This window comes from Rhododendron vialii, chromosome 8a (assembly GCF_030253575.1).
Source record: "Rhododendron vialii isolate Sample 1 chromosome 8a, ASM3025357v1".
Lineage (NCBI taxonomy): Eukaryota > Viridiplantae > Streptophyta > Magnoliopsida > Ericales > Ericaceae > Rhododendron > Rhododendron vialii.
Window position 1 is genome coordinate 18,377,948 of NC_080564.1, and position 27,612 is coordinate 18,405,559.

General features: G+C 41.3%; 1 protein-coding gene and 1 long non-coding RNA gene across 3 annotated transcripts; both read left to right on the forward strand.

The window, feature by feature from the left end:
• The first annotated feature begins 16,120 nt into the window (after positions 1–16,120).
• On the forward strand, positions 16,121–17,589 carry LOC131335712 (uncharacterized). Of its 2 annotated transcripts, XR_009202601.1 has the most exons (5): positions 16,121–16,263; positions 16,487–16,621; positions 16,717–16,908; positions 17,038–17,490; positions 17,574–17,589. It is a non-coding gene; the product is annotated as an uncharacterized LOC131335712 (long non-coding RNA). The 2 variants fall into 2 exon arrangements; XR_009202600.1 differs by having other exon boundaries at positions 16,487–16,908.
• Positions 17,590–17,704: 115 nt separating this feature from the next.
• Positions 17,705–19,236, forward strand: LOC131335707 (DNA replication licensing factor MCM2-like). Its single transcript, XM_058371184.1, has 3 exons — positions 17,705–17,862; positions 18,353–18,514; positions 18,860–19,236. Exons 1-3 carry the CDS (start codon positions 17,752–17,754, stop codon positions 19,028–19,030), a joined length of 444 nt encoding a protein of 147 aa, XP_058227167.1. The 5' UTR covers positions 17,705–17,751; the 3' UTR covers positions 19,031–19,236.
• Positions 19,237–27,612: the final 8,376 nt, after the last annotated feature.

The following is a 27,612-nucleotide window of genomic DNA, read 5'->3' on the forward strand; positions in this document are numbered from 1 at the left end:
GGAACAAGCACCTATACACTAAAGTACGTGAAAACTTAACGAATACAAGTTTGAAACACTTGTATGGTATTTAAGTACGAGAAACTTAACGAATACAAGTATGAAACACTTGTATGGTTTTTAAGTACGAAAAACTTAACGAATACAAGTCTGAAACACTTGTATGGTATTTAAGTACGAGAAACTTAACGAATACAAGTATGAAACACTTGTATGGTTTTTAAGTACGAGAAACTTAACGAATACAAGTCTGAAACACTTGTATGGTATTTAAGTACGAGAAACTTAACGAATACAAGTATGAAACACTTGTATGGTTTTTAAGTACGTGAAACTTACGCAAAATTTAACAAGTACACGTATGAAAACACTTGTATGGTTTGTAAGTACGAGAGACTAGAAAGCATTTAAGTATGTGAAACTTAGAATGATGTTTACAGAATTTGCTAAGTACTGAACACTTATACACAAGCAAACATCTGATTAATCTATTTGCATTCGAACACATGCAAAAACGAGAGGAGCTGAGCAAATTGTATAGTTATGCCACAGAGGGCCGAATACCTGTATTACCATACTAGAGAAAGTACTGGTGCCACGCAGGGCTCGAATATCATGGTCACGTAGGACCAGCCAAAATTGTTTTAAAGGTGTTTTACGCAACCTTACCAAGTTAATCCAGGTTCTGGACCTCTGAAGGTGTTTTATCTGGTACCTCTGCACTGACTTCAACAATAGTGTCACCTTCGGTTGCATTCTCCTCAAGGTTAATGGGTTCAAAGGTTGAATCCCGAACAGGTGATTGAACAGGGTGCGCATCGGTAAACGTATCATCCTCAGCATTAGCAAATTCTTCGATCTGCTGTTCGATATCATCCTCAGGATGCTCCGTTGGTTCCTGAATGCTCTGAACACGGGTGCTCGGCAAATCGTTATCCTCCCAGAGGGGAGAATCTTCTGCAACCCCTACTTTTGTCAGGCACACTTCCCAACACGCAGCCCATATTTGATCTTGAATTACAGGCATTTGGTCAACATAGCTGGAGGTGGCAGCATCAAAGCCCTTCTGGTATCCATCTTCATAGGCCGCCTCTTTGGTACTATCAATTTCAGACTGTGCTTGGCTGAGACTCTCCTCAGCAGTTTCAAGCTTTTCCTTGGTTCCTATTGTTTCCAGTTTTGCCTTGTCTCTCTCTCTCTCCAGCCTTGTCATTGTTTGAAGCTGCCTTGTGTTATCTCTCAAAATCCTGTTGCGCTCTTACTCGATCTCTTGGAGTTTTTGGCCCAGTACAACCATCTTTTGAATAAACTAAAGAGTACCAAAAGAGTTAATGATCAAATATAATACAAGAAAGGATGTAGCTTGATTGAAGGAAAGTCTTTGTTGTTACCTTAATACCACTGACGAGACTAGTGGCTACAAGACAATCAGGTGGGGATTCGGATTCTTTCTGTATATCGACTGGAAGCAGCAACCCCAAGCCAGGGCAAGTGTTGTTTCTGACGAACTAGCATTATCCCCGACGAGACCTAGTGAATGGAGAAGTCCATGTCTGGGGAAGTACTTGAGTAGTTGGCGACGTGGGGTGATGGGTTTCTATATCAGCCTGAGAAGCAGTGCCAGCTAGGTCTTCCGATTTAGGCCGTTTATCTCGATGGGCGTCATCAACATCGAGAGCAATATCTGCTCCTCGAGTAGATGAAGGGGAGTAGGTAGAACCTCCTCTGTCGCGACGAGGTGCAGGAGGAGCATTCCCAGTAGAAGCCACCCGACTAGTTCCACGTCCCCGAGAAGAGACGATGAGAAGGGTGCCGAGGTTTAGGGGTTGATGAGTCATAATACTTGAGTTAGGAGGAGATGGAGAATAACCTGAAGAGGAGGATTGGCTGGTCACGCGGCTGGGAACTGGCTGTTCGGGCTGTCGTTAAGGAGCAACTTGACTTTGAGAGGATCTACGGAGTCTCAAGCGAGGTAATGGGACGCCTTCTGAAATAGGAACTTCACCCAACTGCCCGGCTATTGTCACTCCAGTGTTAGCTCTTAGGCTCCTCGGCTGGGGAGCAGTTGAAGTCGAAGCGGCGCTGGTGCTGGGGTGGGCAAGTCTCTGTAGGGAGGTATTCCCGAACAGGTGCAAAATGAGCCCGAGCATGGTCAACAAAGGGTCAACGCACTGTGGACCAGTGATATGAGAAGTCAATGGTCCAGAGAGGTTGTACGATTCTCGGTGCAATAACACGAGACGTTATTAGGACCAAATACAAGGAAAATGACATGAGATGCCATTGTTCATAGAAACTTGTTCGGCAAGAGAGAGCCGAACAGGAGGAGAGTTCCTTACAAAGGATATGGTTCAAATTGTTTCCTTAGGACCAGTAACACGTGAGGTAATTGGTCCAGGCCATCTGTTCGGCCATGGGATGGCCGAACAGAGAGAGAAGTACTATTTGAGGGAACATTCTGGAAGGTTCCAGAATAGTCATGTCCCATAAAGGGATAAAGATCCCAAGAATATAGGATCTGGGAAAGATACCCAACGAATATGGGATGTTCGGCTCTTAAAGGAAAAGAATCCTAAAAGGACTCTTTTCATAAACTGATAAAGGAAACGAGACTCCTTGATATCCTGGGTTTCCTATACGAGTTAGGAATCCTATGGTAACATGGACGCTTGGACAGCAAGCATCCGTAAATCTATAAATATGAGGTAAACCTAGAGGTGAGAGGTACGCAATACACTGCATTCTATTTGCTTTCCTGCTGATAATTAGGGTTTGATCACTAGTACGAAATACTAACAAAGGCATCGGAGGGCCTTTGCCACGAGAGGCAAAGGTGCACTCACTCCTTGTCTGTTTTGCAGGATAAGGATTTCTTTGACAAATTAGGGTTACGTTCAAGAGGCACGTGAAGCCGCTGCATTCCAGTGCTGTTCAAAGCACTACTTGAATTTGTCCACCTACAATTGGCGCCATCTGTGGGAAACGAAAGAGTTCCCTTTGAAATACGACCATGGTGGAAGTAGAGCCAGTAACGCCACACGACCCGAAGGATGTGCTAATTGGAGGAGGGGATAAGTCTCCACCCGGGGCTCCGAGAAAGCCCGAAGGAGGACACAGAAGGACCACGAGTAAGGGCCACCCCCTTACTATCCATGGCAACTCCAGAAATAGAGATGGAGAGACGGCATCGAAGTCCACGAGAAGGACTAAATCCCATCGAGGGGATGAATCGATTGCACACTCCAGGAGTGTATACCGTAGCGAAGACGTTCTTGATAAGAAGAGACAAAAAATCGAGGAGTATGCTCGTTTGATCAAAAAACGAGAACATGAGATCAGAGAATTAGAGAAAATTAGAGAACATCCGGAGGACTCTGGACTATCTCGAAGAAATTCTAGAGGTAGTGAATACGCTCTGGTGCAGTATCAAAAGGCTCCTTCACGAGGAAGGAGGAGCAGAAGCAGAAGTCTGACCCCGAGGCGACATAAAACTTCTCCACGAAAAGGGAGGAGCAGGATCCGAACACCCGAGCGAAGGAGGATATCTCCAAGAAAGAGGAGAAGTAGAGGTCGGAGTTCTACCCCCGAAGAAGAAGGGAGTAGAAAACATCATAGGGACAGATACGAGAGACCTGATTCCGATTGGGAACGAATTAGGTCCAAGAAAGGACCGGAGGATGAAGCCATGACTGCACGGGAAGCAACACGGAAAGCACTGCAGAATATAGCATCTTCCCCTTTTGCAAGAAAGTTACAGGAGGCTAGATTGCCGACCAGGGTAAAGCACGGGACATTCATCCTCTACGAGACAGATGCTGATCCCGTGGCCTATATACAGCATTACCAGCAAGCGATGTTTATGCATGAAGGGGATGATGCAATCATGTGCAAGATGTTCCCGTCGAGTTTGGGGAAGGTTGCTCTGTCTTGGTTCCACAAACTGGGCTCGCGCTCCATCCGAACATGGGTGCAATTGGCCGAGGAATTCACTGCACGGTTCTTGACGAGCAGGAAAGCTCCCAAAACCTTTGAGAGTCTTTCTTTTATGAAACAAGGAGAGGACGAGCCGATCAGGACTTATGCAAAGAAGTACTGGGAAACCTTCAACGAAATTGAAGGATGTAGTGAAGAGTACGCAATAGCCACGTTCAAAACGGGTTTACCTGTTCGGGGGGAACTGCGTAAGTCTCTAAACATGAGTCCCGTGCAGACATTGGCAAAATTAATGGAGAGGATTGAGCAGCACGCCAGGAACGAGGATGACATCCTACGAGAGGATGGAAAGTTGGCCGCCGAGCAAGTAAAAGGGCCTATAAAGAAAGCTGACAAGCCAGAGCCCAAAACTTATCGTGAAAGGAAAGATTATGGGCAGGCGAAGAAAGAGCAGTACAAGGATAAACAAGCCCCGGATCCCAAGTCATTCTTTTCAATAAACACGGTTTGGAAAGAGCCCATTTACAGGATTCTTTATCGAATAAAGAATCAACCATACTTCAAATGGCCCACAACTCTTGGTGGGAATAAAGATGCAAAACGTGCTACGAATCAGCACTGCAGTTACCATAAGGATTGGGGTCACATGACAGAGGACTGTGAGATGTTTAAACGACATCTTGATGATTTGGTCTCACGAGGTTACCTTAAAGAATTTATCCAAGAAGATTCCAAGGATAAAGACAAGGCAATGGAATTGGATTACGAACAGATTCCAAAAAGGGTAATCCATATGATACATGGATTAGCCGAACCTTATACGAGAAATGAGGTGAGATTGCTTCAGAGGCAAGTAAAACATGACCAACATGTAATGCAGTTGGGGAAGAAAAGAGGGCGCGACGAAATGGCAAGTAACGAGGGCATAGTTTTTACAGATGAAGATCTGGGAGGAGTCCAGGTACCTCACAATGATGCTTTGGTCATAACCCTACGAGTTGGGGAATATGATATGGAAAGAATCCTGGTGGATTCAGGGAGTTGCACCGAAGTGCTGTACTATGATGCATTTAAGAAACTGGGGCTCACACAAGAAGATTTGGTACAATCAGTAACTCCATTGGTCGGATTTGGAGCAGGAGCAGTTTGGCCGTTAGGCAAGGTAACTCTGCCTGTTCGGGCTGGGACAGTGGTGCTACGAACCGACTTCTTAGTGGTGGATGTACCGTCTTCCTATAACGTGATTATAGGAAGGACATGGTTGCACAAGATGAGGGCAGTCTCTTCAACTTTCCATCAGATGGTAAAGTTCCCAGGGTCTAATGGGATTGAGCACATCAAAGGTAACCAAAAGATAGCTCAACAATGTTTGGTATCCATCATAAAAAGAGTCCATAATGCCCACCATGTTAATACCGTGGAAATTCCGGATCTGCCGACCATTGAGGATATTGGAAAAGACCCAACCGAGAGGGTAGTTGAGGATTTGAAGAAAACACTGATCAACGAGACTGATCCAGATAGGTATTTTCTAATTGGGGAATCGCTGCCAGAAGAGGAAGAGAATGAATTAATAAGTTTCTTGAAAACTTATGTCGATGTATTTGCTTGGACACCAGAGGAGATGCCTGGGGTAAATGCAGATGTTATTTGCCATCACTTGAATATAGATCCACAGCATAAACCGGTCATTCAAAAGAAACGAAGGGCAGCCGTACAGCACGTTGACGCTGTAATCGAAGAAGTGGATCACTTGTTGGAAGCCAAGGCAATAAGGGAAGTTTATTATCCAGAGTGGCTATCAAATACTGTTGTCGTCAAGAAAAAGAACGGAAAATGGCGCGTATGTGTTGACTTCACAGATTTAAACAAGGCGTGCCCTAAGGACAGTTTTCCTCTTCCAAGGATTGACCAGTTGGTTGATGCAACAGCGGGATATGGACGGATGAGTTTTCTCGATGCATATCGAGGATACCATCAAATTGCAATGATTGGGCCAGATCAGGAGAAAACGTCTTTTATTACACCACGAGGGTTGTACTGTTATAATGTCATGCCTTTTGGATTGAAGAACGCAGGGGCAACGTATCAGAGACTGGCAACCATCATGTTCAGAAAATTGCTCGGCAAAACCATGGAGGTTTACATAGATGACATGGTGGTAAAAAGTAAGACTGGGCAAGGCCATATTGTAGATTTGAGAGAAGCTTTTGAGATTTTGAGGAAATACAAGTTAAAACTCAACGCCTCGAAGTGCGCGTTTGGAGTCGGTTCTGGGAAGTTTTTGGGCCATCTTGTAACTCTAAGGGGCATAGAGGCGAATCCCGATCAAATAAAGGCCTTACAAAATCTGGAAAGTCCTCGGACAGCGAAAGAGGTCCAACGATTAACTGGGATGGCAGCAGCTCTTAATCGATTTATTAGCCGATCAAGTGACAAGTGCAGACCTTTCTTTCAGCTGTTAAAGAAAAGGGAAGGGTTCGAATGGGGAGCAGAATGTGAACAAGCCTTCCAGGATCTAAAGGGATACTTGGCCTCTCCTCCCCTTCTTTCGACTCCAGAAACAGGTGAGTCTCTAATTTTATACTTAGCTGTTTCTGAGCATGCCGTAAGTGCAGTACTTTTAAGAGATAAGGGATCCGAGCAAATCCCAGTCTATTATGTGAGCAAAACTTTGTTAGATGCCGAAACAAGGTATTTGCCCCTCGAGAAATTGGTCCTAGCACTAAGGACAGCAACTAGAAAATTGCCACATTATTTCCAGAGCCATAAAGTTGTGGTTTACACTGAGTTCCCATTAAAATCATTGCTCCGAAAGGCAGATTTCTCGGGAAGGATCTCAACTTGGTCCGTTGAGTTGAGCCAATATGACATCGACTATCAGCCACGCACAGCAATCAAAGGCCAGGTGTTGGCAAATTTTGTGGCAGAATTCTCACCTGCGGTTGCACCTCTGCCTCCTACGAGAAAGGAGTGTGAAGCAAAGTCTCCTGTAACGAAGAAACAGGCGTTAGTCGAACAAGATCCCCTAGAATGGAAGCTGTTTGTTGATGGGTCAGCTTGCAACACCGGTTCAGGTATTGGAGTTGTGCTTTTACCCCCTGAAGGGTCAATGTTAGAATTATCTGTTCGGCTAGGGTTCAATGCATCAAATAATGTGGCAGAGTATGAGGCACTCTTAGCTGGTTTGAGAAGTGCAAAAACCCTAAAAGCTAAACGAGTTAGGGTGTATTCTGATTCACAGCTCGTAGTCCATCAGCTGTCCGGGCAATATGAAACCCGGAGCGAGAAGATGGCGGCATATGTACAGGTGACCAGAGATCTGCTCGATACCTTCGAAAGGGTGTATATTGAACAGATAAGTTCTGGAAAGAATGCTCATGCAGATTCATTGGCATGGTTAGCCGCAGCTATGCCATCTGAGTTTAAAAGAAAAATAGCCGTAGAGTATTTAACTGAGCCGAGCATTGGCAGAAGTGTAGAGATGGTCTTGGACGTGAACCAAGGACCAAGTTGGATGGACCCAATAGTGGAGTTTTTACGAGATGAAGTACTCCCTTTGGACAAAAAGGAGGCACATAAAATCAGGACCAAATCTGCTCGGTTCTGGTTATCCCCAGAGGGAAAACTATATAGGAAGTCTTTTACAGGACCCTACTTGCTTTGTGTGCATCCTGAGATGGTGCAAAAGTTCCTCCACAAAATTCACGAGGGGACTTGTGGAAGCCATGCTGGTGGTCGGTCCATAGCCCACCGAGCAATCACCCAAGGGTATTGGTGGCCGTACATGCAAGAAGATGCTAAGGTGTACGTAAAAATTTGTGAGAAGTGTCAGAAATTTTCACCAATGATTCGAACACCAGCCGAAGACCTGGTGCCGCTGACAAGTCCCTGGCCGTTTGCTCAATGGGGAATGGACATAGTGGGTCCATTACACAAGGCAACTGGGAATCGAAAATTCCTATTAGTTGCAACAGATTACTTCACTAAGTGGATTGAGGCTGAGCCGTTGGCCAAGATTACTGAACCTATGATAGAAAGGTTTGTGTGGAAAAGCATCATAACTCGCTTTGGGGTACCCTATTCGTTGATTACAGACAATGGGTCGCAATTTCAGAAGAAATTCAAAACTTTCTGTGCCCAGTATGGGATAAGAAATTTTTATTCGACTCCAGCTTACCCTCAAAGCAACGGACAAGCAGAGGCTTCAAACAAAACAATCCTTGATGGGATTAAGAAACGTTTGGATAAAGCAAAGGGGAAATGGCCCGATGAATTGCCATTGGTCCTATGGGCATACCGAACAACGCCTAGGAGGTCTACGGGAGAGACCCCCTATTCATTAGCATATGGAACAGAGGCTGTTATTCCATTAGAAATAGGTCTGCCGACCAACAGGACCACTTTGGTTGAAAGTGGAGGAAATGACAGAGCCTTGGAGATTGAGTTAGACTTTGCCGAGGAACGACGAGAACGGGCCTTGGTGCACTTGGCCTCATACCAAGAGCAGCTCATCAAAAGTTATAACAAGAATGTACACCCACGAGAGTTTGGTGTTGGAGACCTTGTGCTACGAAAAGTGCTCGGTAATACTAAAGTAGCTAATGAGGGAAAGCTAGGGGCAAATTGGGAAGGCCCATATCGGGTTACAGAAATCGCAGGCATTGGGGCTTATCGATTGGCAGACTTGGATGGGAACCCAGTGCCAAGACCTTGGAATGTCCATAATCTAAGAAAGTTTTTTATGTGAACAAATTTTTTTTTATGCACATCGTGATTGTGTGAGGGTTACGAATAAAACTCTCTTGTGTTTCAGTTTTGTTATTTTAGCTACAAGGGGTACGAGTAACGCCCTCTTGGGTTTCACAGTTTTTGAATGAAGTTATTCTCTTAGTATAAACTGCTGTTTTCTTGGGATTTGTTTTAAATACGAATTACGACATTTGTTTTCCCTCATTCGTATTGGGGAGCAGGGTATGGGATATCCATTTCAGTACGTGATACTTAAACAGAACGCAAGTACGAAACACTTGTATGATGTTCCAAAGTACGTGAAACTTAAAGTGTGAGAACACTTGTGTGGAATTTAAAACCACGAAATATCCAAGTACAAGAAACTTAAAAATGCATACGAATACATGCATACACGCATACGAGTATATGCACAAACAGTTCACAAACTTGGAATGCATACGAATATATGCACAAACTTGGAATGCATACGAATATATGCATAAAGTACGTGAAACTTTAAACGAAATCAGGTCATAAAGTACGAAATACTTAAACATTTCCAAAACACCCATGATAGAAACAAATGGAACAAAAAGTATCTTGACAGGAATAATTCACACAACAGATGTAAACAAAGACAGAGCTCATTCATCTTCAGTGAGATCTTGCACAGTTGTAGGAGCAATCACAGGAGCTACTGGTGCAACCACATCATCTGTGGTATTTTCATCTCCAAGTTGACCATCACTGACTTCCTTTTGGCCAGGATTGGTCATATCAACTTGAGGCTCCACTTCAGACACAGGTTGCTCAGCAGACACGTTCACCTCCTGCTCATCATTTATCTCCTCAGCAACATCCTCCTCTTGACTAGCAGCACTGGGTAGTTCAATGTTGGTCCACAGAGGAGATGATTCAGGAATCTCAGCTTTGGCAAGGCAAGCTGTCCAAGAGGCCACCCAGACTTGGTCTTGTATCCCAGGCATTTGGCTAGTGTAGCTTTCCGTGGCAACCTTGATTCCTTCGTTATATCCTTTCTCAAAAGCAGCTTTGGCTTCAGTCTGGGTCGTCTCAAGCTCCTTCAAAGTTTGAGCAAGACTGTCCTCCGCCCCCTTCAGTTGTCCCTTTAACCCATCTGCCACTGCCAAGGCTTGGTTCCTTTCTTTCTCGAGCCTGATGATGGTACGTTGAAGCTTGGTATTCTCACTTGCAAGCTTGACACGTTGAGGCTCAGACTGGCTAAGCTTTTGAGCCATAGCCACCATTTTTTGCATCACCTGGAACGTTCAAAATAGTTAAACATGGATACCAAATGCTATGGTATGCTATGATTTACAAAAGCGAAATTTTTACCTTGGCATTATGAGACATGAATGAGCTTAGAAGGTTGTCAGGCGAGCTTGCCACCTCCTTCTGCATATCTCCTGGCAGCAGAAAAGCTTGAGACAAGGCAAGGGCAGTGCCTTCTGACTCAACACTATCCCGAGCAGTGATAGCTCGGCTCCCGTGTGAGAATGGAGGAGCCCAGAGGGGAGCAGGTGATGAGGAGGATGTAGGGGGTCCTTCTTGAGTTTCCTCCACTCGTTGACGTTTTTCACGGTGAAGGGCTTCAATCTCTTCAAGGGAAAATCCTGGGGGAGCATCTGTTTGAGTTTGGAGGCGACGACCACGACCTTGAACACTTTGGCCCCGACCACGACCTCGACCAGGAATGGTGAGGAGGCTGCCCAAGTCAATTGGCCGGTTCATCTCTGAAGTTGAGAAGGTACGGCCGCTGGAAGACGAGTTGGATGTGGAACTGGAAGCTTCCTCAGCAAGAGGGATAGGCTCGTCAGAGATTGGAGGAGTCTGGGAACGCCTCTCTTCTTGTTCGGGGATTGGTCTTGAAGGACCAGCTATTGCAGAGATGTCAGCTGCTCGGGTTCTCCGATCAATAAACCCACCGTACGAAGCTTTGTAGCTGAGAAGTACTTGAGCTGCTCTTGCTCGGCCTGCAAGGTATGTCCCTTCGCCGTTGAATGCAAGTGCTTGTTTGATATCAGCTACGTGAACTTGTGGGGTTATGATGTTATAACCACGGTTAATATTTGATGCTGAAACAAAGCATAAGCAATTAGAAGCACGAAAAAGCTTTTCCTATGAAAGAGGACAAAACCAATGAAATTAAGGGAGAGCACTAACGTGGGCTCCCGAATATGTGAGGGGCATGAAAACCAATCACTTGGTCGTCCTCGTCTCTGGGTTCAAAGTTGCCCGTAACGATCAGAAAGTCGTCATCATCCCCTCGAGCAGAGTCAGGGAGTTCGAGAACGAGCTTCTTTCTAGAATCCCTACTCTTTAAATAATACGTAAGGGCGTCCCCAGTTCTGGAAATGCTATATAGATGATGGATATCATACAAGCCTAGAGAAGTCCCTAACATTTGGTTTAGGGTATTTATACCCATAACTACTCGGAAGAAATTAGCAGAAACTTGCATTGGCGAAAGCCTGTAATACACTAAAACTTGGCGGAGTAGAGGGGCTAAGGGAAACCTAACTCCGCCTTCGACGACGGCTACTACTGGAATATGAAGTGTGTCGAAATCGAAGCTTTCGCGAATGGCATCCTCAGGAGCCAAAACAGTAGCTACGTTGTCAGGAATCCCATATCGAGATCTGAAACTTGTCATGGTTTGAGGAGTATTACAGTGTCTACGGAATCTCCCCATTACCAGAAAAACTTTTGGGGTTCTTTGAAGTATAAAGAAAGAGGACGATAAAACTCTAAAACGAGATTGTAAACAATCCACTAGAGAAAGGGAGTTGTAAGAAGAAGAAGTGATGACTTACGAGAATAGTCGATGGAATCCCTAAAGAGCAGAAAAGAAGAGGCCTTGAGACGATGAACAGAGCTTCAATGGCGGGGAAGAGCTTGAACCGTTTGTTTCCTGTAGAAGGAGTCTAAGAGAGAGATTGGGGTTTTTTAAAAAATGGGACGAAAACCCAAAAATACCCTAAAAGTAGGTGGCATACGAGAAACGTCACCCCAGACGCCGTTTTGAGCGTTCCGTTTTCCAATAAACACGTCTGTTCGTATTTGATGTAGAAGCAATACGATGATCGACACGTGTAAAAATTAAGGCTAAAAGCCTGTGACGACCACAAGAAAAGATGATCTTTTCTTAGCAACGTGATGAAACAGTGCACCAATATATGAAATAGGGTGCAAAAAACAAGATAAATTTGTTCGGTAAAAAGCTTTACTCATTATCTGAAGTAAGATATAAACGAGCAAAGCTGGGGAGCAATTGTAGGGAGGTATTCCCGAACAGGTGCAAAATGAGCCCGAGCATGGTCAACAAAGGGTCAACGCACTGTGGACCAGTGATATGAGAAGTCAATGGTCCAGAGAGGTTGTACGATTCTCGGTGCAATAACACGAGACGTTATTAGAACCAAATACAAGGAAAATGACATGAGATGCCATTGTTCATAGAAACTTGTTCGGCAAGAGAGAGCCGAACAGGAGGAGAGTTCCTTACAAAGGATATGGTTCAAATTGTTTCCTTAGGACCAGTAACACGTGAGGTAATTGGTCCAGGCCATCTGTTCGGCCATGGGATGGCCGAACAGAAAGAGAAGTACTATTTGAGGGAACATTCTGGAAGGTTCCAGAATAGTCATATCCCATAAAGGGATAAAGATCCCAAGAATATAGGATCTGGGAAAGATACCCAACGAATATGGGATGTTCGGCTCTTAAAGGAAAAGAATCCTAAAAGGACTCTTTTCATAAACTGATAAAGGAAACGAGACTCCTTGATATCCTGGGTTTCCTATACGAGTTAGGAATCCTATGGTAACATGGACGCTTGGACAGCAAGCATCCGTAAATCTATAAATATGAGGTAAACCTAGAGGTGAGAGGTACGCAATACACTGCATTCTATTTGCTTTCCTGCTGATAATTAGGGTTTGATCACTAGTACGAAATACTAACAAAGGCATCGGAGGGCCTTTGCCACGAGAGGCAAAGGTGCACTCACTCCTTGTCTGTTTTGCAGGATAAGGATTTCTTTGACAAATTAGGGTTACGTTCAAGAGGCACGTGAAGCCGCTGCATTCCAGTGCTGTTCAAAGCACTACTTGAATTTGTCCACCTACAGTCTCCTATCAATGACACCTCTGTAAACAGGATCGTATCCTAGTAATACGTCCGCATTACGACCCCGACCAGCTGTTGGGGTGCCGGGTTCACCTGAATACTTCAAAACCCTGGTAATCTCTGCTGTTCGGACGTAGCTTGGTTCACGTCTTGGACGTTTGTTAGCGTTATCCGCTGCAAGTCAAAGTATAAAACAGAAGTTAAAATAAGCAGAAGTACAGTAACAAGGGAAAATGCAAGTTGCATAAATAGAAAATCAGGAGCATACGTGGGTATCCCCATATGTGGGGGCAATGGAGGCCCACCACTTGACCATCCTCCCCTAGTGGCTCGAAGCCTCCAGTGACATAGAGGAAATTGATTTCATGATCCCGAGCAGAGTCTGGCAGGTTTAGCACGAGACGCTTTTCTGCCCTTCTAACTTTGAAGTAGTAAGTATTGTATTCAGGGTTTAGTACAATGCTGTACCACCACTGAATGTCCCAAATTCCTAGCTGGGTCCCCAGAATCCTATTCAAAGTTACTACTCCCATTATCAGCCTAAAAACGTTTGTTGATACTTGCATGGGGGTGAGACGGTACCAGTTTAGGATCTAGCGGAGTAATGGGTGAAGGGAAAATCGGACTCCACCTTCGACAATGGCCACAATAGGGATACACATTCTATCCCATGAGCCAACATCCCTATCTGCTCCTAGAGGGGCAAGTTCGAGCCCCACGTTGTCAGGGACGCTATATTCAGTCCTAAATGCCGCCATGGTAGTTGCGGTTTCACAGAGTTTCCTAAACTTGCTGGGTTTTGGAAGGTTTTCATTACCATCTGCCATGGATACGAAAGAAATGAGCAGGATAGAATCGGAAACTAGGTGCAATCGAAACCCTAAACACCAAAATCTGGATCGAATCTCAGAATAAGATGCAAGAAGGAGCAAGAATAAGAAGTCTTACGAAACTATTGCAGTGGTTCCCTGGGACGCGATCGAATTTGCAGACGACAGCGATGGCGAATGTGAGGCGGGATATATTCGCCTGGTTTTAGAGAGAGAAAGAGAGGGTTCAAGCTTTGGAGAAAAATCCAAAAGTATCCTCTTTGGGATTTAAGTGAAAGAGACGGAGATGAAACGTCTCGTTTCACGCCGTTACAAGTTAAAATAACGGAAAGCAAGTGCCGTTCTCACGACGTTTGATAAAACGTCAGTTCAAAATTAATAAAAGGCATACGAAACATGCCACGTGGAGTCACTACCCCGAAATGGTATAATGACAAAGGCGCCAAAAAGTATCAATAAGTATTAAATACTATGACTGCTCGGTATCAGAGGAAATTCGGTCGAAACGTTTGTCTCTAAAGCTTCACCCATTACCCCCGAACAGTGGAAATAGGTAAAGCTGGGGAGCAATTGTAGGGAGATATTCCCGAACAGATATATCTAGTTGCCGAACATGTGATGTATAAGAACACGTGAAAGATTGGACATGACTTATCGCCGATCAGTGCGTTGAACGGCGATAAAGGCCAATAACATGAGAAGTCATTGGTGTAAACTAACTGTTCGGCAGATAGAGACATTCCGATTACATTGGACCAAGTTACATGTGAAGTAGCTGGTCTAGGCAGACTGTTCGGCTACGATACAGCCAAACAAGGAAAGAGCTCCAATCAAGAGCAAGAGCAAAGGGAGTACTCTGGAAGATTCCAGAATAGTCATGGATGAGATCCCAAGAATATAGGATCTGAGAAAGATACCCAACGAGAATGGGATGTTCGGCTTTTAAAGGAAAAGAACCCTAAAAGGACTCTTTTATAATGAATTGATAAGGAAAACGAGACTCCTTGATATCCAGGGTTTCCTATACGAGATAGGAATCCTAGGGCAACAGGGATGCTTGGGCAGCAAGCATACGCAAATCTATAAATACGAGGTAAACCCAGAGGAAAAAGGTACGCAATTGATGACGATTTAATCTCGTTCCTACTGATAATTAGGGTTTCTCTAAGTACATGATACTAACTTAGGCATCGGAGGGCCTTTGTCACGAGAGGCAAAGGTGCGCTCACCCCTTGTCTGTTTTGCAGATTAGGGTTCCGACGACGAATTAGGGTTCCGGTGAAAAGGCACGAATAAGCCGTTGCAATCCAAGGTGATCCGAAGCATCAATTGTTTTCATCCCCCTACAGGAAAAACAAATTGGAGAGCAGAAAAGAGATATGAAAGAGGAGCAAACCATAGTGAGGAGATGAAGGGGAGTTACGTACGTTCTAGTAGAAAGAGAGAAGAACAGGTTTTTGACTTTTGGGGAGTGAAAGGGGAAAAAAGAAGGGAAAAGTGGAGAGAGGGGTATTTTTGTCCACAGAGCCATGTCTTTAGAATTACTTTTCTCCTTCCCATCACTTTGGAATTCCAAATAAGTGCTCCATGACTTGGGCAATATTTGCCCCTTGTTCCACTGTTCCGTTATTTCCTCGCTAATGGGGTCTACCAATAAAGAAATAATTAAATAACTCTAGAACTAAAACCCAACCTCAGATTGTAACCAAACCAAACTTAAAATTTTCAACGTACACCACCTGATTCTCATCCAATACATCCAAATACATAATTTTCTATATATAAAATCCTATAAGCAAAAGATGCCCTCACTCATCACAACACTAGATCACACCTCAATTCAATTTCTTGCACCACCTCCACCAACCAAATCACCACTTCTGCCATCACAACACACGCACAAACCACGCACAACACACACACACACACACACACACACACACACACTCTCTCTCTCTCTCTCTCTCTCTCTCTCTCTCTCTCATCATCATCATCATCATCATCATCATCACGCCACACCCACAAATAAAACCCATTGCACTATCTCAATACCAGTGCTCGATCCATGTACCCGATTGTGTTTCAAAAGAAGACATGAGAGATGAATAAAAATACCTCAAGTGAAACCCAAAGAAAATCTCCTTCCAAGTTTTGGCCGCGTCTCTCTTGCTGCGACTCTCTCCCAACGTCATATGTTACCTAATTATTATAACCCTAGTCTCATATTACTGACCCACGTTTTCTCCTAAATAATAGGTAACCACTTAATAAAAGTATTTAGTTCGGTACAACACCAAATACTAAAACTATTTAGACTTGTACCCCAACACTATAATAGTGCCGACAACAATTATACTATGTGGAGAGAGAGAAAATATCAATTAGGATCCAAACTATAAAATCCTCTTTTTTTTTATTACACAAAAATATAGTTAGTAGGAATAAGAAAAGACGGGGGGTAACATCGGGAGTATTCCCCCTGCTACAGCAGGTAAAGTATGATTGTAGCAAATGTGGGATGATTCTTGGACCATTTTTCCAGAACTCATATTCGGAGGTCAAGGTTGGTTCGTGCCCAGAATGCCAGTCTAAAGGACAATTCACTGTCAATATTGAGTTAGTTAATTATCTTTAGATAAAGTAGATTGATGAGGAAAAAACACAAACTAAGACTTCTGACTGTCTTCCACACATGGGAAAATGACGGCCCAGGATATATTTTGATAATTAATACATGCCAATGACATTTTTAGTGTTAACAAATGTTATTAACATGTTCTTGGTAGATATTAATTATCAAAACAAGTCCTTGACTGTCATTTTCCTTCCGCACATTGCTGCAGACAATTTATAAGAATTATCAAGAACTTACTCTGCAAGAGAGCCCGGGAATTGTGCCTCTAGGTCGACTTCCAAGATAGAAGGAAGTGATACTCTTCAATGATCTAATTGACAGTGCTCGCCTTGGGGAAGAGATCGTAGAGCTTTGACTTGTATTTATAATTCTTTTGTTGTTATTTGGGTTAGTGATTATCTTTTGATTTTTTCTCCTTTGTTCCATGTATTCTTTTAGGAGGTCATTGGCATTTACACAAACAACTTTGACTTGTCTTTGAACGCTAAAAATGGATTTCCTCTGTTTGCCATTGTCGTTGAGGCAAACTATGTTACAAAGAAGCAAGACCTCTTTTCAACTTACAAACTCACAGAGGAGGACAAAGAAGAGATTTAGAAGTTATCTAAGGATCCAAATATCGGAGAAAAGGTGGTTTTGCTTAGTACTTTCTTAATTACAGCATGATTTTGTGCAATTAGAACTTTTTTGAGTTCTTTCACTAAATATTCAGCTCTAGCAAATTTCTCAAAACGACTTTCATTTGTGAACAAACCTTAGATTATCAAGTCAATTGCCCCCTCAATCTATAGCCATGAGGATATAAAAACTGCAATAGCTCTTGCGATGTTCAGAGGTCAAGAGAAAAATGTCCACGGGAAGCATCGGTTGCGTGGGGACATAAATGTGCTCCCGCTAGGTGATCCGGGAACAGCCAAATCTCAGTTTCTCAAATAAGAGATAGCCCTAATTCCCAGCTTATATATGAAGTGACTTGGTCTCTTAAATGTGTCAAGTTTTGATTGTTTGATATTCTTCCTAAGGTATGTTGAAAAGATCGGCCGTAGGGCTGTCTACACAACTGGGAGGGGAGCTTCTGCTATTGGGCTAACAGCAGCAATGCACAAGGACCCAGTCACATGAGAGTGGACACTTGAACGAGGAGCCCTTGTACTTGCTGACAAAGGGATCTGCCTTATTTGATGAGTTTGACAAGATGAATGATCAGGACAAGTCAATAAATACTCATACATGTGCCTATGTTTTCAGTGTTCTAAAACATCCAGTTGATTTTGGAAACAGTTATCGTTAATCAGGGTAAGCATCCATCAAAGACATTTTCACAGAATGTTGAATTGACAGATCCAATTGTTTCACGTTTTGATATCCTTTGTGTCCTTAAGGTTGTTATTCTCATCAAGTATTTACTTCTGGAACATATTAAATGGGACATGTCTAATATGGGATGTCTGAGACTCTGACGCACATGCAAGGATGCACCTCAGGCAGCATGTTACTCAAGTAGATGTTGACATGGCAATATGTGTCCTGCTTGATTCGTTCATTTCAACACAGAAATTTGGGGTCCAAAAAGCCATGCAAAAGGTGCTAAAAGATCTCGCAATGGATCATTCTTTTATAAACCTACTGTCTCATCTCTGTTATTCTTCAGACTATATTCTGTGTGACCATTTTCTCTAATTTGATGTTTACTTGCTGGATTTTTGTTTGTTTGTGGTGTCGTACTCCTTTTTCTGTTATTGGTTGGCGAGGCTTCAACATTTAATAATGATGTTACTTGTTGTGGTAATACCGTTGTGGAGTTAAATCCCTATTCTTGAGTTTGAGCTTCAGTATTTTTCTCAGAAAACTTTAAAAATCTACATACTTGTTTTGGGATACATTTCATTTCTGATTCTTCAGAGTTTCCTTGCTTGGTACTAAAATCATCATTCTGGGTGAGCATTATCCTTCTGTAAGTTCTTATTGGGTGTCTAAACGTTCTAATGTGGATTCTATGCAATTAAAGAGGACATGAGGGGGTTATAAACCTTGCAAGTTCTCTATCAGTTCATTATTGGGTATTCTTTTGCAGAGCTTCAAGAAGTATTTGACTTTCAAGAAGGATTTCAATGAGTTGATCCTCCACCTACTAAGAGGTCTCGTGAAGGATCCACTGCACTTTGAAGAAATCATATCTGACTCTACTTTAAATCTTTCCCATATTGATGTTAAGTTGGAGGAACTCCAGAGCAAGGTACATCACATTTTTTTTCTCTCCTAGCGATTTTTATTGATTAAGTAGTGCAAATGTCATTAAATTTTGAAACCGGGCAAAAGGAGTACCCATTTATTCAAAAGAAAAACAAAATAAGGACTACATCCCCAAACAGCAGTTGAAAATTGTTGTGCAGGAAATTTTGAAAGATACGAAGGGGAGCCTCAAATTTGTCAAAAGATTGATAGTTTTGGTTCCCTCACTATTACCGCATCAAATTCGTGGAAGGATCGTCTGCAATCCTGGGAAAGACTAAACTCTTCCAAATAGCTCTCTATTGCACATTTCAAGTATATTGACTTGTTATGATGTCTTTCCTTGCAGGCACTGGATTATGAAATCACCGACTTGAAACCATTCTTCTCCAGCACTTTGTTCTCGAGAGGCAACTTTGAGTTGGATAAAGAGCCATTCTTCTCCAGCCCTTTGTTCTCGAGAGGCAACTTTGAGTTGGATGAAGAAAGAGGATTAATACGACATCACCTTTCCAGATGATGTTAAAGTATCAAGATTCAAGAACAATGATTGTGTATGCATCATAATGGGATGTTAATGGTGTTGGAGTCTCGTATTGGACTTGGAATGTTCAAATAGCAATGCAGATTGATGAAAACAAGAGGCTGGTCATCAGCAATGAGCAAACATCTTATCGAACAACTAATTTTTTCGGGATTGATGAAATCATCTTGTATATTTTATTAGGATTCTTGTGTTTGCATGCTTTTCTTTTTCCACATAATACGAGAGTTTCGATAGAAATACACCAAAATGCAAGTTTGGGCGTCAAGTACACCAAAAACAGTCAACACTAGAAATTGCACTAAAATACAGGGCCGGCCCCAGGATAAGCCCCGCAAGTCCTTGGGTTTGGGCAACCAAAAAAAAATATGTAAGTTAGGTATAAATACAAAAAAGTTTTCCATTACTAGCACAATGAGTATATTTGGTGCTTTGGCCGCTAGGATGCTGTCAATGTTTGGCAACCCAAGTTCGATTCCCACGAGTTGCAGCCGTTTTTGTTCTACTCCCACGCCTAAGTTCAATTCCCACACCTCCCATCCTCATCTTTTCTATATTACTCCATTTTTTTTCTACCTCTTTTTCTATTCCTCCTAATCCACAATATTACAAAAATCAAATTACTAAATTATTTTGTTGAAAATTTGCGATTTAACAAACAAAATAGTGGAGTCATGTATAAGTGATATGTTGTTACATTTGATTAAAAGAAAAGTCATAGTTAAAAAAATTGAGCGAGCTAATTATATGGTTATTGTTTTTACCTCCGAACTACCATTTCGCAAGAGAGATCAAATAGATTGACTATGAACTCAATTGAAAATGAGGTACTGTTCCACTAAGAGCATTTTTGGGGATTTGGGGCTTTTTAAACTTTTTATGTCTTTTGAGGCAGGCGTTATCGTCACATGTATCAACTAAAAAGTCCAAAAAATCAAATAATCAAAAGTTAGCGGCATGGGCTCCGAGCTCTTAGATAAGTAAAGTACGATGACTTAATTGACAAAAAAATGCAAGGAGAACTCATTTTCTTCGAATTGGATGGTGTTAATTATAAAGTACTATAATCGGGGTTACATTTTGATGTTGATTTTTTTTTTTTTTTTATGTTATTCAAGCTCAATGAACAATGTAACATTGATGGGTATTTTTTTTTGGTACTCGTATGTTTTTTTTTAAAATTTTGTATGACATAATATTAAGTGGGCAACACAACATGAAGTTGGACTTGGGCAACTCAAATGTCAGGGTCGGCACTGCTAAAAATATGTTATAGACACATCACAGTTCCAAAGCTAGGCAAAATCTGTAAGCAGCCATCAAGTAAACAGAGTAGTCACTATTAACGTAGGGCCAGTTTGTTTTGACGGGTTTGGAAAATGGGTGATAAGTTAATACCATGGGAGTAGTTAATACTATGGGGTCTATATGTTGTCTGTTTTTTTATTTTTTTTATTTTTATCTCAGGTGAATAAGGATGGAGATAATATATAGCCTTGTACCGTGTTTGTTAAGGATGAGATAAGATTTTGAGAAGTAATATTCGAAGTGGTAAGATAATCCGAACTTAGTCCCATGATCATTAATCCTAGGAGAAAGGTGGGATACAATAGTGATTAGTTAGTCATATGAGGGATTATTGGTCCCAATTAGTCCTAATCATAATCCAATTTCACTCTCCTTGGTTTACCCTATGAGATTTTGGGGCATTCCTTTGCAAGGTGGGATCCATATGTTTTCTCCTAATCCAATCTCATCTTTAATCCTCCCAACAAACAATCTCATATGGTACTAGCGAAAATACTTAGATTGTGTTTACATTATGAATTTGACAAAGAAAAAATGACAGGACACAATATAAAAATTCAACATATACGATGATTTACTCACAGTCGATGACAACATCTATGAGAAGTTTGTTTTTCTTATCAAATCTATCTATTCTAATATCTATTTTAATATATAATATACTGTATAAGGAAGAGCACCATTTGGTGTAACCTTTTTTTGAGCTGTGTCACAAAAGTATTTTCCGAAAACACCCTTACATTGATGCACATGCCGTTTTTAGCCTTTGTTGACCAAAAGGGGTGAACATTGAAGCAATCAGTTAACTCCATATGTGTCCATCATTGGCAGTTTTATCCACTTCGAAGAGACATTCCAGTTTCCACCGCCTTCACCCAACTCAAAGGATTTGCCATGCTTCACTCTACTCAAAACTTTTTTTTTCCCTCAACACTTGTCTTTTCTTAATTTCGTAGTGCTTTATATTGGCGTATGAAGTGTAACACGCATATCGGAACCTTGCAAGTAAGCGATGGGATTGGCCTTTCAAGATTAATAGAAATTTAGCCCGGATACCTAAGTTATCAAAAAATAATAACTATCAATGATATTTGATCAAGATAAATTTTTTTTAAAATTATAATCTTCGCAAAGTCTAATGTAGAGGCCAAAACCGTAGGGAAAAGATAAGTGCTGATCTGGAGGGGAGGAGAACAAAACGGTGCGCTAAAGCATTCCTGCTTCCCACTCTTTAACATAACTTCTTTGGTTTCCTTATACTAATATTTATGGCAAACTTTTGAATTTCTAAATTTTAGATTTTTTTTATTTTCCTAAAGCAAGTTCCTTTTCGATTAAATCTATTTTTTGGACTTCACCAGCCATGCAATTGTTCTGAAAAATGTTTGACAAAATAATTCTAGAATAACAACTAAATCGAAGGAATAAAAATTATTTTGGATTAAAACTATTTTGGAGTTCGCCAACCATGCAATTGTTTTGAAAAATCTTTGACAAAATAATTATAAAATAACAACTAAATCAATGATTAAAAATATGATCTCATGGATTTCAAACAACGGTTACAAAGTTTGGATGCAGGGTTGCTTAAGGTGGAAATGCCGTAGAAAATTATTCTCTTTGTAATCGTCCCTTCGAGGGCAGGTCTATTTACTCTAAGGATTAAGATTTAAAATGGTCCTATTATTGGTCGTTGTTGATGACACTTGTCTACACGCATGTGTACAACAAAAAGGTACTAAAAGTTTCACATATTTCCATCACTCAAATTAAATTCCACTGCTCTCTTGTACGGAAACCCTGGTCGGTTTAGTTCAAATGGCGGCTTCCTGAGCTCTTCAGCGACAATGATAAAAGCGTCTGAAAGTAGATCTATTGGCAATCCTGCAGTGTATTTTGTTTTGTTCTTTCTGTTATATTTTATTTGGTTGTTTTATTTGTACTTTATTTTTGTATAAATATAATTGGAATGATCTTGTTTGTCAAAAAAATTAAATTCTAGGGCAGTCGGAGTGGTTGTGTAGCAGTTGTGAAGTTCCGGGTTCAAATCGAGAGGAGTTTTATACCTATTGTAATTTGTTAGGTTGGGGTTGGGGTAAAAATAGGTTCTTTTAACATTTGATATACATATATATACACACACACACACACTCGGGATCCAATGAGGGATCCCACACGGACTTACCGTGCGGGACTCTTCTTTCCCGATCGAATTGCAACGATCCGAGCCGCTCAAAGTGTGTAGAACGTGATTTTAAGGGTACTCGCGAGAATTCAGCAAAAAAAATGATCGGGAAGGGCTTGATCCGAACAGTTTTTTACTGAACCGTTCAATAAAAAATTGTTCGGATGAAGCCTTTCCCGATCATTTTTTTTGCTGATTTCTAGAGAGTACCCTTAAAATCACGTTCTGATCACTTTGAGCGGATCGGATCGTCGTAATTCGATCGGGAAAGGGGAGTCCCGCACGGTAAGCCCGTACGGGATCCCTTAGGAGATCCGAACTATATATATATATATATATATATATATATATGAGTCCCCTTCTTATAAGGACTACTTTATTTTAATAAAATGCAGACCTCCCTCTCCCGATCGAATTTCAATGATCCGAGCCGCTCAATATGTTCAGAATGTGATTTTAAGGGTACTCACGAGAAATCGGCAAAAAAAAAAAGATTGGGAAAGGCTTCATCCGAGCAGTTTTTGTTTGTTTTTTATCTAACGGTTCAAATAATAACTGATCAAATCAAGCCCTTCCCGGTCATTTTTTTTGCCGATTTCCTTTAGGTACCCTTAAAATCACTTTCTGAACACATTGAGCGGCTTGGATCATCGAAATCTGATCAGGAAAGGCGAGAAATGGGAGGTCCGCATATAAGATCTTCATTTTAAGGTCCTTACCTGAAGATTTCTGATATATATATATATATATATATATATATATATATATATATATATATATAGACACACACACACACTCACATTTTTTGATGGGCTTCACGTACTACACCAATCACCCATGCCCACATTTTACGTGGCCTCCACACCCACTGCATGAGGGACATTATAGTCATGAAATGTATTTCAGGAACGAGAAAATTCAACTTACTTATTTCAGTATCCTTACCTCGACGCATCCAAATACTTAGTATATGCAACATAATAATATTGTACAATATTACAAATACATGTACTGAATGAAACAATATAAGCCTACAATCACAATAAGTCTAAGGGAATTGATATTAATACTCCTTTTTTTGCTACCCACTATTTTTTTTTAGTGTCGAAAGTGTTTGTATTTTTTTACTAAAAGCAAAAAAGGGAATGTGAATACAAAAAAAAGGTCTAAATATCAATTTCCTTAAAAATTGGTGTCTTTTAATTTGTAAAAAGAAACCTTGTGGTGGTCCTTAGGTGACAACCTGATCAAGACATAACAGTTGATTTTGTAGATCCTAGTGACAAGGAGATAAAAGTGAGAAAGATTTGGTCAATATCTGAAAATGGCCTAAGCAAATGTCACGGCTTATTTACCTTTTTGATCCCCAATGTATCAGTGAGTGGCCAATTTCGTCCCCAATCTAAATATTTGTCCAATTTCGTCCCCAATATTTAAAATGTGTGTCAAGTTGGTCCTCACCCCTAACTCTGTCCCTCTTGTCCGTTAAAATAAGGGGCTTTTCCGGAATTTCACCTACAAGAGTACCTAAAACGCTTAAAAACCTACCCGAATCTAACCCTACCCCAAGTTCTTCTCAGGGCTCAGCTACTTCCAATCTTACAACCGCAACTACCACCTCCCCCTTCCCCGAAACACACCCATCAAAGTGGATTTCATACAATAACATGAATCAAATCCTATCCAATCTATTTTTCTAATCCACAGTTTAACCCATTCTCTTCTCTGTAATTCCTCCGACCTTTAAAACTTTTTTTTTCACTCCTATTTCCCCTCATTCCTTCTCTTTCTTGGAAGTAAAAAACCTTCAAATGTCCCAAAGAGAAATCTGAATCCTTTCTCTGTAGAGCATAAACCAATTTGACCTCTGCTCATTGTTCCCAAAAAACTCTTTTGAATCTTGTTCGGTTGGAAAACCCAGTAATTTTCTTGCCTTTTCTCTGTTTTTCTCATTTGGTTTTTCACTTAAAAATGAGTCTATGGGGTGGCGAAGGCGTGAACTTACTCGCGGGTGCTGAGGCGACGATGAGGCGGTGGATGTAGGAGGAGGGGGAGATGGGGTTGATGATGATAAGGGAGGGGTGGCTGTGGGAGTGGTGGAGAGAGATGGAGTGGTGGTGGACGGCGGCGGAGGGGGAGAGGCGGCGGGCGATAAGGGAGAAGGCGGCGAGCGGATATGCGATTAGAGTGGCGGTTAGAGGCAGAGTTGCCGCCAGAGGTGGAAGAAGCTGTCGCGGCGGGTGGGGGTGAAGTGGGTTGGTCGATGGAGTGGTGGCCGGAGCCGGAAATCCCAACATCCTCGCACACCTGTCTCTCTAGATATATATATATAGATATATATATATAGATATATATATATATATATATATATCTATGTGTGTGTGTGTGTGCGCGCGTGTGTATATTTTTGTTTGTATCTAGGTTGAGAAAAGCTCCAGCAGTTCCTCTAGTCTTGTCTCTCTCTCAGAGAGAGAGAGAAGAGAAAGAAGAAAAGGAGGAGAGAGAGATTTGATTTAGGAAGGTTGAAGTTTTGAATGGTGTGAAGGAGATTTCTGATTGTTTGCTTTCGGCCTTTTGATTTTGATTTTGGAACATAAAAAGTGGGGTTTGTATGTTGGGTGTGTTGCTGTAAATGAAATGAGGGAGAGAGACAGATGATGGCAAGGGGTGAAATACCATTGATGCCCTTCATTTTAACGAACAAGAGAGACGGAGTTAGGGGTGGGGACCAAATTGACACACATTTTCAACATTGGGGACGAAATTGGACAATTGTTTAGATTGGGGACGAAATCGGCCACTCGCCAATACTTAAGGAACCAAAAAGGTAAATAAGCCCAAATGTCACACATGGCAATTCCTTTGGCTGTTGCTAAATTTTAGTTATTGTTTTAGCTATGCCTTGGAGCACCCGAAAAGTAGGTGGGTGGCCAAAATTTCTTTGAAAGCTTTTTCACGCTCTATTGAACTTGCTCCAACATCTCCACCCCACCTACTTTTGGTGCTATTTATTTTTATTAATTTTTTAAAGCCTTTTCGTCTTAGTTTTTAGAAGTAATCATTTGTCTTGACGAAAGAAATCATAAAAATAAAAAATTGGACGGAAGTTGAAAAGCTCACATAAGAAGACACGAAGGACAAAAAAGATAGCTCTTTGGTCGTCTTTGGTCTATCTTTTTTTTTAAATCGAATGTCCGGATCAGTTTACGCGCAATTCGACAATTTTCAGGGCCCTGAAGGTAACTACCCCAATTGAAAATCACACAAAGGGCATCTCCAGTCGAAAGATAAAAACAGTGATTGCACTAAAATATTCACTAAAGATTGATACTGTTAATCGATTGATTAAAACATTAAAGACTCCGTTATTTATTCGCAGGGAATCTCAACAACAACAAGCATTCAACGTATCCAAAATCACGATGAAGCTCAAGATTTTACAAAACAAAAAAACTTTTCTAAATAAATAAATCAAAACGATCAATACGAATCTTGCATTAAAAATAAGTACGAATCAATAAAATAAATACCATGAATCCATTGAGGTTTCACCTCTAGCCCTAGCTAGGGTTTAGAAATCCATAGAGGAAAAACACTCTCTTTCCAATGAAAATTTGGCGAGGTGCCAATGTTTTTCTTTTAACATATGGTTGAGGGAACCAATATTAAAATGAAATTCAAAGTTTTTATTACCCTTCATAATTGTTGTTATGTTATGTGATTCTCACATTCAAAAATGGACACTTTCAATCCACTTGCCATTATTCTCAAAGAAAATAATCTTAATGGACCGAATTATATTGACTGGAAAAGAAACTTGGATATTGTGTTGTCTGAGGTGTGCCCTCCTAGACCTGATGAGAATGCCACAGAACAAGAAGCAAAGCCTTATAAAGATTGGGTTAAGGTTGATAAGATGGCGTGGTGTTATATTATGGCTTCTATTACAACATCAGCATCAGGCTATGATGTAAACACCCCAATTTGGATGCCTTAGACATCTTTTAAGTCCCCGACTCCCCGATGTTGATAAACAGATTTCAATTCAACCTTTTTGGGAACAATTCCTTTCAATTTCTTCAAAAATCCAAAGTCAACTCTACCGTACGGCCAACTTATCCACCGTTCATCAAACCAACGTCGTCCCAACCGATTTACAGTTGGGGCGGTTACCATTTCCACCGTACAGTACACACCTCTACCATACGGTACATTGGCTTAATTATTTTTTGGGTCCAACTATATATCCTAGAGGTGGTGGTTATAAATGCAATATGAGTTTGCAATAGCAAGAAAATATTAAAAAGCCTTTTATGAGGTTTAGTTTGGTTTGGTTTCGAGGTTTAGTTTTCCGAGTTTGAAAAATAATTTTCTTATTTTTTTTATGTAGTCAGATTTCAGTTCAGAAAAAACATATATTCTATTTTTTTAGGAATCATAATATATCCGGTGCTCGTACATAATTTTTTTTTTTTTGAAAATGTCATAAGCCCATCAAGCAATACAGATTCCAGAAAAGATACATAAAAGAATCAGAGCCACCTAAACTTCGATCTCAGGCACCTATTGCCGAAGTAGGCCCGGCAAAATCGTCGGTACATAAGAACCAATTTAGGTCTAGATAACAGAGGACCTCAAAGATCCACAGCTCAAACCCTAAAAACTAAGCACCACTAAAATCCAAAGGCAAACAACAACAATATCAACTACAAGCTAATTGCTCTCATGGACTAATCCACAAGGGTTGCCAGCCAGATCTGGATGAGAGCCAAAACACCCGAACCAGAGCAGCGGAGAGACTCTGAGGCAAGCCCTTGCTGACACAGCGAGCTTCGATGTCGCACCCGTCTCGGATATTTGGTATTTTAATTCACGTATTTAATTAAATTATACGTCACGGGGTTAAATTGCATACATTAGAAGCATGAGGGCTTGTGTGTGATTTGGGAATTGGAGCATGATAGCATGTGGTCTTGTTGGTACACAATAATCTTCCCTAGAGTTTATCAAACTGGATTACGTGTTCTATTTTTCTTTTCTTCGTTGATACACGTAGAGAGAGAGA